The 12,842-nt window shown below is 36.2% G+C and overlaps 1 protein-coding gene across 1 annotated transcript; it reads right to left on the bottom strand.

Moving 5' to 3' along the window:
* Positions 1-4,806: 4,806 nt before the first annotated feature.
* LOC131865833 (ATP-dependent DNA helicase PIF1-like) lies at positions 4,807-5,340 on the bottom strand. The gene has a single exon (XM_059215383.1). The coding sequence runs from the start codon at positions 5,338-5,340 to the stop codon at positions 4,807-4,809; it is 534 nt and encodes a 177-aa protein (XP_059071366.1).
* Between the last annotated feature and the right edge of the window lie 7,502 nt (positions 5,341-12,842).

Raw genomic sequence — 12,842 nt, 5'->3', positions numbered from 1 at the left:
TCTCTTTCTACTCTATTCTAAAATACTATCTATGTAATGTCTATTGACCTAACTATTTTCTAACTATTGACTATCAACCTTACAAATGAAGAAGTGAGGCCTTTTACAGTGCTCTCATTACATTTCAGTGGCTCAGATTGATTTGAGATCAATGGTCACGATTACAAGATAGAAACACTAATTAAGGTTTGTTGAACCCATTACAAAGCATTAAATGCTTGACCAATGATACAATTACAAATGATAGGACACATGTCCTCCTTAGAAAATTTGACCAATAGATGACGAGGGTAGTTAACATCGAACTTTGTTCCCATGTAGTAGTTATCTAGATGAGCTAGGTTCACTGAATCTGGATGCCTTCTTGTGAAATAATGTGATTGGATGTAATGATGATTAGGTGCCACCTCAGCTTGCTTGACCTTTATAACTCATCATAAGTGTGTAATTGAATGCGGCATATCTCTTGATACTCAACATGTGCGAGCATTTGATGTGGTGATGACTCCGCTCATGTCGACCTTCTAACTTTGATTAACTCTTCTGAAACGATCGCATGCCTTGATCACCTGCAATCACATGCATTCACGATCACCTACATTCGCGATCACTTGCATTCAGGATCACCTACATTCGCGATAACTAGCATTTGCATCCGACGTAGACCTTGTCTTACCTATGCATGATCCTCATCGTGCCTTGAAATGCATATTGCACCTGGAGTGACTCTTATTCTTGCCTTGCATGAGCTTGCAACTTGACGATCGTATCAGCTGCATTGTAAAGATTTGAAGTGCAATGTTCTCTCCAATGAGACCTTGCCTTAATCTTTGATAACCAATACCTGTTGACTATCTAAAAAAATTCTCTGTATCGTTGTCGTAAACCGCCTTCGCGTTGTCATGGATTTCATATATCACGTTCGTGAATTGAGGTATGTGAAATGCTTTGCTAATTGCTTCCTCGAAGACATAAGCTATCTCTCTCATCTAGTGCGGTAATCACTCTTCTATCAAGATTGTAGCGCCTCGCGCATCCAACGATGAGCTTATTGCACTGCACTACTAAGAGGAAGTCGACTGTCTTGACGATGCCACCTTCTATCATCGGTGTTGCGGGTCTTGTTGGTCTGGTGATGTAGACCATGCCTTGAAATTTGTCCACGTCGACTTGTCTGAGGTTTGTGTCGCCTACATTGCTCCAATATGACTTGATCTTCGACTTGATGATGATGCTCTTAGAGTCTTCCTTGAAAAGCACTTGTCACGATCGTGCCATCATGCACATGTGATATTTGACTAAGTTAGTGTCATGTAATGAAATTCGCTTCCAAATATGGAATCAATTATCTAGGCATGAAAATTTGATAAAAACCTTGCAATCCTAGGTTACGCCTTCAACCATTGATTAACAATGATTTGATTCAACTATAATGCTAATTACACACTTGAAAGTGATCAAAACACATTCAATACGGAAGCAAAATCTGATAAAATAACCTGTCTTAAACTTAATTCTGAGAATGAATATACTAATGGGATTATCCTCCTTGGGTGAAGGTAATCGTTACGAAGTGATTAAAATAAATAGGCATCCGCTGATCAAATTTAAGCGTAATTTTAGTTCACTTTTCAAATCAAATGTGGATCGCTTTGCAAGATGAATTCGCAGTATTTCAAGACACAAATTTTAATCAATTCAGTCTCGGTGGTCAAACTTCAAAGTCGCAAGGCCATTATTCTATGTAAATAGCATATCAGAGGTTTAAATTAGTGTGTCCAACATAGTCGTTGGTCATGTGATAACTCACCTTCATTCAAAATTTACCAATGGAAATCGCCTCAATATTTGCCTCTAACATAAGCCGATTCTAATGAAGAATTCACATCAATGATTAAATCGATGACAACGAGAATGATACGGTTCGTTGTGGTTTGCAGAGATGAAGTTGCTATCAACGTTGATCAAAATCGCCAACCTACAGAGATGACAAAAAACGCTTGATGAAGATCGATTTGATTAAGTTGTTGATCTAAGATGGGTCGCTGATCATCAAAATGCAAGAGGTCGCTGATCTGAGATAAGTCGCCGACCTATAAACTGATACAAATCGACCCCTGGTGAAAATCGCCAAAATCTTGTGAAGGAAAATTGCTGATGCCAAAATGGAGTCACAACATGAAATATAGTCACTGATGCCTCCGAGACAAAATCGTTGAAGTCCAAAAGGTGAATTGGCTAATATAGAAGATCATAATCTCTTCCAAAGATGAAAGGAGTTCGCTGATATTGATAACTCGGCCAAGTCATATACACAGGACAATATCGCTCTGAATCGATCAATGAAATGATCGATTTTAGCTTATAATCATTTTGAGGGAGATACATCATCACGCACGCCTTAGCCAGCTTGCATTCAATGTCGCCACAATTAAAACTAGCGGTTGCACGTCTTTTGAGTGCGTGCAACGGGAAGCCGATAGGCTGGCAACGTTCCAAAATGTAAATGAGCAGTATACATTATATGTTGCGATGAGCTTGACCATTTGCTATCTGCAAATTAAATTTAGTAATCAACAATCAGACAGAATGTGGGAAGGAGGCAAATTTGTTGAGGGTTGAAGGGATGGAGGTAAGCAGAAAGCCAAATAGTACCTGTGAAAAGTGGTGTGCGTGAAAAGTTTTGAAGCTGGGAGGCAGAAAAAATTCTTCTTTGTTAGATGACATTGAAAGTGCTTAGCTGCAAGAAGCTGAAATTGTTATCAGAATATTTTAGAGATGCAAAGTATGTAGGAACAGGAAAAATAAAAAATTTATTTCTAACCTTGTATTTAATTTGATAGTAAAAAGATGCAGGAGAGTTGGAGATGGTTTGTGTGGTGAAATGGCGGGCAGCGCGGCATATCAGGCAGAAGTAAACGATCGGCTTGAGGTAGAGTTAGCTTTGCAGATAATTACATAGTTATTGAAATCCAGGTGAAGCGGAATTCTGGGTGGACAGTGCAGTCATTCATTAATTTATAGAAGAAGAAGAACAAACTTTAAGTTGGAATGAAGTTTATGTACCTTGAACAGAAACGTTATAGTAGAGATATAGTGAAATCTATCAAGGCCTGCAACATGATTGTTTCCAAACAAAATAAATTAAAGGTGTCTAACTTCAACTGTAGCAACATGTGAAGAAAATGTGACTATTAAATTGCCTGTTTGGAGGGTGTAGACATTGGTGCAGGCGAGACTGATGTATGCCAATCCGTAGTGTAGTAGGACCCGTTGAGTAGAAGAATGGGTAGCTGTATCAAACAAGCAGGAATAGTCGTGGTTCTGTTCATCACAGTAGAGTAGAACATGGTGATTGCAATCTCATGATCGGTATAGATTGCTTGCTGGGAGGTCTGCACCTATAATTTGTAATAAAATTAATAAACAGATGAGAAATCACCTATGCAGAAAGGTAATTGATTTGGTAAATACAATGAATACGTATTAAGTTTGTTTAATAATAATGATGTGAAAAAAGCAATAGAATGAAATTTTCAGAGAATTGCCAAAAGTGAAATCTAGCTTGAAAATTGTTGTGTCTGCAACTTGTATCTTGCCTGGAAACTTGGTAAAGACACCTAAGAATCAAAAGATAGACATAGTTAGGGGTTGTTCAGAATAAAAAATTGGAAAACAAGTTAGATTTCAGTTGGTTATTTCTTTAAAGTTTGGAGAACTTGCATTGTAGGCGCTTTAAATTTTGTTTCATCACCGTGGAGTATTGATGAGAAAGCGAAATGTGTATATGGGAAGGCAACTTGCACAGTCGTTGAAAAAGTGTAAAGTACGAATAAGTAACTGTATGCAATGAAATTTTGATTTAAATAGCATATTCAGAAAAGAAAACACTTTGAAGTGGGAATTGTGATATATTAGTATTGATTTTTTTTTACCTGTGTAATAGCACTGGAGAAGGCAGAATGGTTGTTGCTGAATGTCAACCATTTGATTGGTGAACAAGTGAAGGCCAAACCTATGTGTGCAAGCATTTCATAGATGTAGATTGTAATCTTGTGATGTAGATGTGAGAGCATAGAGCTGTTGCAAGCGAGCTTCTTCTTTCTTTCTTATGGTGGTAAAAACACTTTTTTGCATTTTTGCATACCTTTCAAATGAGAAAGGTGGATGAATGCGTATTCCATCAATTGATTTGACCCTTGAGATAGCTGTAAATGTTAGGCCTTGCTCTTCAGTGTTGCCTATGTCTATTGTAGCTTTATCCAGTGTAAGTCCTTGAGATTTGTGAATAGTTATGGCCCAAGCGGTTGTCAATGGAATCTGTGTACGCTTGCCTCGAGTAATTGGAGTAATGGGTATGTCATTTGGATGCAATGTATCTCATGGAGGGCCTTTATAATTCTGAAAGCGGACAATAACAAATTTTGGCAAGTCTGGTGATTTAGTATTGTTTTCATAGACAATTTTTTTAACAAGGCCAATGGAACCATTTACAAGGCCAACTTCAATCCACAAGTTAGCTAGCAACATCACTTGCTGATTTTCACATAATAGTAGTTATAATGGTAGTTGTTCATTGTTATCATATTCAGTATTAGTTTGTTGCACAATATGTGCAATGCTGAGAGCAATACGTAAATTTAATTCCTTCAACATTCTTTTGTTGTGCAGCGTTGTTGAGTCATTTGTTGCAAACAAATGGATTGATGAGTTGAATTCCTTTTGCTGCAAAACAGTGAGATTTGTATTTGTTTGGTTCATTAAGATCTGTCAGTCATGTTTGTTAGGTTGTGCATCTCTTATGTTCTAGAGCAGGCTTCTAAATTGTTGTTGTTTAACAGAGGCACCTTGTTGGCAGAAAACAGTATGCAATGTTACAACTGTTTTAAATGATCGCCACAAGTTCAAAGCTATAGACTGCGAAGCATAAATTGGTTTGTCCATTATAGGAGGGAGCTGCCCAAGGTCACCTATAAGGATTATGGAGAGTCCACCAAAGCCTTCATGTTGTTTATCAAGGAATGCTTGGCGGAGCCGACTATCAATCTTCAATTGTAATTTAGGGCCCAAGAAGCTCATTTCGTCTATTAGAATATATTTAACATGCCTAAAATGCTCTTGGAATGTGAACAATGCTTGCCCTGTCAAAGGATGCATTTCTTTTATAGGGATTCGGAGGCCTGCATGAATAGTTGTTCCTTGAATATTATATGCAGCAACACCTGTAGGTACAAGAACTAACAATGTGTTTGTCTTAATGCCTGCAGAGACATTTAACTTTTGTCTGATGCAATCTATCAAGATTGATTTACCAGTTCCTGTTGTTCCTTGAACAATCATTCGGAGAGGTTGGGCTACAACTTGTTTAGATTGATGATGTAGAATTATGTCAAGTGCAAGTCTTTGTTGAGATGAGAGATGGATTTTCTCACTGGCTATGGGCAAGGCTTGGTTTATAGGTGGGTGAAATTATAATTTAGCAGTGGACTGTAAATGCTGATTTGGAATATCGATGGACCACAAGTAGCTAATATCATAGTCACGTCGCCCTAACATTTGCAGCTCATCTTTGGTAAATTTATTTGTCAGTCCCATCTGAGATATGAATTCCCATTCAAATAGATTTGAGTCTTCTTGATATTGAGAATCATTAGTGTCACTATCATCTGTATCTTGAGATGGAGGAGCTTGCACAATGTTGTGGCCATACAACCGAACATAGCCAGTAGAACTGAAGACTTTCCAATTGGCTATAACTTGATCTTTAGAAGTCCCTATATCTGATGGTATGTCACAGAATGGTTTGTACAACAAGAGCTCAGACCAATAGAAAATCTCAAATTCATCACTGTCTTCAATGGGAGGGGCAGTGAAGTGTCTATATACATTTACAATCGCTTTTTTCTCTCGAAGTTGTCATTTTGTTTTTTTACGCTGTGGAATATATGAAAAGGGCACTACATGTAAGCATGGAAATAGCTTGTTGATAGGTCTGTTTCATGATTTGATTTTGTGATATGATGTAGTGCTTTCCTACTAACATTAAGAGATATAAACTGTCGGCTACAGCTAATGAGTGGCAATTTCTACAACATATGACAAGTCTCTTGTGCGTTGATGTCACGATCTGCTATAATCCCCATCATAAATTTTTGGTATGTTGATAAGATAGTATCTTCAGAACCACTTGCATTCACAATAGTTTTGAGAATTTCAGTAGAAGATTCTGATCTTATTTCAGATTTCGAAGCATACTTTGAAATGTTTTGTAAGACTGCTTTTCTTGAAGTAACAGAGTGGCAATCAATGTTAGCCCGCCATATTGAAAGCATGCAAGGGCTATGAATATTCAAGCGGTCATCATTCCTTGCAGGTGTATAACATGGATTATTGTAACTATCATTTGTTAATGTATATTTTTCTTGTTCAGGCCATGGAGCTTTGTAACGACATTGTAACAAATGGCCTTTTTTCTTGAGATATGTATTTTCTATGCATTTTGTGTGTCTTTGCAAACTATTTACCAATGCCTCGTAATCAACTGCTAGGGGCATTGAGAATATCTTTGTAGTGTTAGCTAAGCATGGATCATCCATTGCAGTGTATCAAAATGTATTATTTCGGTCAGCTTTGCTAAGAAGATTCCAAGCAGATACATGTGTCAAAGAAAGTTTAGCTATATGGACTTCATTGTCATTTTGCCAATCAATGATGTCCATATTTGGTGCACCAGGGAGCCATAGAAATCTATGAATATGTGCCGAGCCACGATGTTGCCATTCATATCTACACCAATGGTCTTTTGCTTTGAACAAATTTTGAATAATTTCTTCACAAAATATTGCAAAACTGTTGTGCAAGTACAAGGTTGTTATGTGTGGATTGCGAATTACATTTTCTACTAGTTCTTTTCTTGTGGATTGTATGTTCTGGCCATTATCTTTATTGAAGAGGGTATGCAGGTCAGGCCATTTAGTATCAACTGAGCTCAATATGAAAAAAAGGGTTGGTGTTCCCAATTGGGAGATCATTGTTGTGAGGTCTTTTCTAGATTTATTCCAATATGCTCTGGTGCCTCTAAGAGTTGCACCAAAGCGTAGCAACTGTTTTGGCAACTGGTCATCAAGCATGTTTTGTAAACGGTCACACAATGCTTGCAAATTGCTTGGGAAGGCCTCTTCTATATTAGTTATAATAAAGACAGCTGCAGATTGTTGTGAACGGTGGCGCATAATTAGATTATAAATGAAATACCAGAATCTGACGAACTGCAGCATGCATTGTTGCAATGAAGGATGATGAAATCTCTGTGGCATAGGCATCGCAAGTGTCAGAACAATCTGTTGTTGCAGGAACAGCTATTTCATTGTTAATGTCTTCTAACATATGCAACATACTTGATACATGTGTTGTAACATTAGGAAGTAGGTTCAGAGCATCAAGATCTATGATAAATTCCTTGTAGTATTGGTCATATTGGATTTTAAATGTCAATGCATCCATAACATGGAATTTATTTACATAGCAGTCATATTTGTTGCCTTGAATATTGGTTCTTTGGATTATGAGGACTTCCAAATACTGTAATTTGCATGGCAAACTCTTTGCAATTCCAGAGATGTCTTGAGGGAAACTTATAGTGTGACCAAAGTATTTGTATTGGCTGCCTCTTGCATGAGTGACTTGCAAAATAGGAGATACACAAGCAATAAGCATCTCCTCTACTTGGTTAAGCTTCTTTAAGACAAGGGGTTGTTCACCTGGGTCTAAGTTATTAGTTGAAGAGAAGCGATGAATGCCTCTTTTAGCAAAGCATCTTGAATAGACAATTTGGTGGTGACATTTGCGAATGAGCATCCCAATATATCTTTCCTTACAAACACTACATGTTTGAAGTGTTGACAATGAATCAATGCGAGCACGGAAGGACTTTAATGCTTGAATGTATTCTACAGAAGAGAAACAATCTATTGTAGATTGTTGTGGATTTGCATTCTATAATATTGTATCCTAGTAGATAGAGTGACTTTCTTGTGTTGGATCTATTTTATGCCTTTTCCTAGAGTGCAATCAAGTTCCTTGCAATTTGGCTGAAGTAGTGTTGGGTATTACATTTTGTATATCAGACACACATGTACAGACATACAAACACAAACACAGACAGACAGCCATATATGTTTATAGCTATTTATATATGTGTGCACACACACGCATACACAGACACAAACAAAAATACACACATGAACATATATATAGAGACACACACATACACAAACACACACACACACACATGTATATATATGTATGTATAGATTATTGCATTGGTGTGAATTTATGAGTTTTTAAGGTCAAGGCGGCGTATATAAAATCTAAAGAAGCAGGCTAGCTAACCACTTTGTATTTGCAACCAAATTTTTTTATAGCAAAAGGTGAAAATTGTAGTTGCCTTTTTTGTTGTGTAAGGGCAGTGAATGAATACTATATAAGTATATATAGAAGCATATATGTTTGTAAACATATAGAGGAAAAAGGGTAGATATAGATGTAGAGATTTGTGTATACTGTTACATTGGCTTAAATGAAGAGACATTAGTATAGATGTCTATTTTTGTGATGGGCAAAGTTATTTGCAGTTGCACACGTGAAAACGAGGAAAGAAAATTTTGTGCTTAGCAAAGAGCATAATAGGTAGCAATGTTTTGTTCAGTGTTATTAAGGTGCAGCCATACAAAGACATAATGATTTTCTGCAATATATCCAAAAAGCCAAAACAACAGAGAAACACATATTTCAGTATACATGACTTCAAAGAAAGATGCAAGCAGAATTGGGTATAGATAGTCATAAACAAATTTAAGTATAGTTAAACATACATGAGAGTTTGTAGGCAGGCACACAACAAGTAGATATATGTGTTTAGATGGATAATGGACAATAATAGATAGCCTGTTTGTTTGTTTTTTGTTTGCAACATATTATAAATGTTGATGTACGAATCAATAATATTTAAAAAACATAGAAGTTGAATAAGAACATAACAACAGAAAAAAACATAACAGTATAGGAATGAGATGGGTAGAAGGAAGCAAAAGTGTGTTAAGATATAAACAATCAAAATTACAAACAATTATTGGAGCAGTACAAAATGAAATACAAAATCTTAAAGTTTTCCATAGCCAAGAGGACATGAGTTTCGATAGTGTTTATATAAACCATGTTTGATAATATTGTATTGTTTGTCTAAGGTGGGGAAAAGCACTGCCCATCTATCTATACATTGAAGATCAAAAGCTGTATGAAAAGGATTCTATCTAATTGGTGTGGAATTTTGTAGCTGCACCCATCCAAGCAATGTCTACAAGCAAAAGAGCACATTCACCCTGAAAATCAACAGGCATTGCTTTGGTGATTGTCGTTTTGAGTCTAGTATGTGAGTTGTAGATGTTTGTTGTAACAAAGAGTGTGAAAACAAAGGACATACATTAAATATATACAGATGTATATACATGTATATAGACAGAGTGGGAAAGATCTACATGATGCCACAGATAGATCACTTTATGGATGTATATATGTGTATATATATATATATATATATACATGGTCAATTTCAGAACAAAGGCATATACATGTAGACAGAGCCATTTATATTTTTTTTTTGTATGTGTTTGTACTGGTTGCATGCAGATATAAGAAGAGACAGGTATATAGATAGAAATGGCATGTATCCACAGATGTCTCAATATATGTATATATATGCACATGTTCAATATTAAAACAAAGGCATTTGCATGTAAATATAGAAATACATAGTCTTTGCATGGCTTTGCATTGCCTGCATCTACATATAGAAACATACATGTATATACATAAACAACACATGTATTCATAGATAAAAGAACAGACATGAATATATGAGTGTATATGTGCTTATGCATAGACCAAAAGTGGAACAACTGAATCCATACATATGGAGACATGTATATACAGAGCAATGTGTATCCTTATCCGTGCATTCAGGTGTATCGATCGAGGGCAATTCTATTCAAAATGAGAAGGGAAAATAGAGAATATATGGTTGTTAAAAAAAATGAATATGGAAAAACATATGAACAAATAAGCTTACCGAAGTTTTTGCAGAAGGCTGTTCTGAGGGATCAGCAGACTAGGAGGCAAAAGACATACCTCATTTTTTATTGTAGAGCTGAGGAATGGAGTGTGTAGACACCTAAAAATGGTCAACGCTTGTGGAGTCATACTTTAACATTTGTGCATTGCCTCATTTTAGGTTTTTGCGTCGCATTAACATTTCTCCTATGATTCATACTTGGTCTTTATCATTTGCGAGCATCAAGTCATTCTTCTACATTCTTCATTCGTCTCGCTCTCAAATTTGGTCTTGTCAACAACACTATCCAGTCATGATTTTGATCGATCTTATCATATTGCATCAATGTGCGTGCTTATTTGTCATCATTTTGGACATCGTCAATCCTAATTAGGGTTTTGTCCTCCTATCAATCTTGCGATTGATATGTCATCGATTGTTGTACTCTTATCAATCTTGTCGATTTATCGTCAATCCTTATCATTTTCAATCTTGTCGTTTAACGATCGATTTGTCATCGGTCGTTGTCATGTTCGATCTTGTCATTTTGCGATCGATTTGTCATCAATCGTGGTCATTTTCAATATTGTTGTTTTGCAATCTATTTTTTCATCGATCCTTGTCCTCTTGTCAATCTTGTCATTTTGCGATCGATTTGTCATCGATCATTGTTTGTCTCAATTATGTCAATTTGGATCAATTTGTCATTGTTCCTCGTCAATTGGCGCATTTTCTCAATCAAATCATTTATCACATTGGTCATTTATCAATTTAAAATCATGATTGATATCAATTATCTTCAATCAAGACCTAATTGTCATTCTCGCATTGCTAATTCGTCTTCTAGGGTTTCGTGATTTCATCATTTAACCTGGTTTGTCATTTCTTCTTTTAGGATTAATAAATTATTTATTTATCCTAAGTCTTCTTGTCACAATTAAATGTTCATTTAATTGGCTAATTATTCCTCTTTGTGAATTAATTAATAAATGACAAATTATTAATTAATTTACCTAATTTCTGATTTTCATCAATTTCTTAATTCCTAAATTCTTAATTCTCTAATTTCTTAATTTTCTAATTCTTAATTTCAATTTCCGCCTATTTCTCTCCTAAATTCATGGAAATAACATGTCAATTTGTCATAATTTGTCATAATTGACAATCAATCAATTTTTGACATAGAAGTTGTCATAATTTGTCATAAATCATCAATCAACAAATTTTGCATAGAAAGTGCATAATTTGTCATAATTTGTCATAACTGACATAATTGATTTGCAATTTCCATTTGAATTGAATCATGCTAATTTGATCCATCTCTCCAATTTGTCTATAAATTGGATGAATTTCTTTAATCAAATCCCCTAATCAGATTATCGAATTTCTAATCAATCACGCTTTGAGTACTTTTGAGCAATTTTCTTACCTACTTGCTTTCAAACATGTATGTGCACTTGTAGGTGAGATCCACAACCAAACTATTTGAAGAGGAAAGAAGAACAATGGAGCCGCATGAAGGAAGCATTTAGATCTACATCTGGTTTGCATAATCTTTAGTTTTGAATGTTTCATTTTTATGTCTCTATTGAATGTGTTTAGGATAGATCGCTGCAATGAGCTTTTGTGATTGAGCTAATGATTAGTATGTTTATCTTGTTTGTGATGATTTTCGATTTCCTAACGTACATTAATTGGTGAACCCGACGTGAACACTAACCATCTAACCCCTTTACTGTGTCTTTGAGTGCTTTGGAGTTGATTTGCAGGTCAAAAAACCCAAAAACAGGGCAATGCAGGGTTTTCTGGGGACTTCTGCGCCTGTGTAAGACAACTTGCGCCTGTGTTGAGCATCCTGCGCCTGTGTTGAAGACATTCTGCGCCTGTGTCATGACTTCTGTGCCTATGTAAAGTCCAGAACAGAGGTAAAAATGCAGTGTTTTACTTGAAACTTGTCTTGTTTTTTGCATTTTGTTTTCTGTGTTTTGGTTTTTGGTACTAATTATTTGTGCAGCATCTTGGCATACGCATGACAAAGACAAAAAATGAAACTACTAACATGTGTTATGCAGAATCGATAGTCAAAGAATAAACACCTCAAACTTCTAACTTGGGTTTTGCAGGTTGCCTTGGAGAAACAACTAAACTTGGTGTTTGTTATTAATGTTTTAGGCACCTAGTGATTTCTAAATAGGTTGGAATGAATATGTTTTTGCTTTGATTGTTGAGTGTGACATTGGAGTAGGAGAGTATGCTCTCATCCTTCTTAGGGTGATCAGAAATCCAGATCTTCGATACCATGCTCGTGTCTTTGATTGTGTGTCTCCTTTAGAGGGCCTGCCTTCCCAACCACTTTGCTTTTGCAAGCAAGTGATAATCGTGAGAAGGGAATGACCCAAAGTGAGTACGGCTACAATTCCTTGGCATTCTAACTCACTATAAACAAATACCGGATGAGCGAAAGCTTTCAAGGAAGGGTTACGTGGGAATTGTAGTTACTTGGGAAGTGATGACCCTTGAACTCTTTCTCATATCAACATCTAAGTAGGACCTCATGGTCTAAACCGTGCTTGCGCGACTACATTTGTTTGGTACCTTGATGGGCTTAATGTCTAAATCACGCTTGCACGACATCAAGGAGTAATGCTTAACAGAAATCCTTACTACACACCTTGTTTTAGAGGCCAAAAACCCTTCTAGTTGCTTGAGAAGGACAAGTTCGGATACTTGGAAG

The sequence above is a fragment of the Cryptomeria japonica genome, unplaced genomic scaffold, assembly GCF_030272615.1.
Source record: "Cryptomeria japonica unplaced genomic scaffold, Sugi_1.0 HiC_scaffold_121, whole genome shotgun sequence".
Classification (NCBI taxonomy): Eukaryota; Viridiplantae; Streptophyta; class Pinopsida; order Cupressales; family Cupressaceae; genus Cryptomeria; species Cryptomeria japonica.
The sequence above is the reverse complement of the archived record's forward strand: the minus strand, read 5'-3'. Positions and strand labels throughout refer to the sequence as shown.

Bases quoted from the DNA above. Each gene is read 5' to 3' on its own strand.
- LOC131865833 (XM_059215383.1), bottom strand. From the start codon at position 5,340: ATGATTGTTCAAGGAACAACAGGAACTGGTAAATCAATCTTGATAGAT.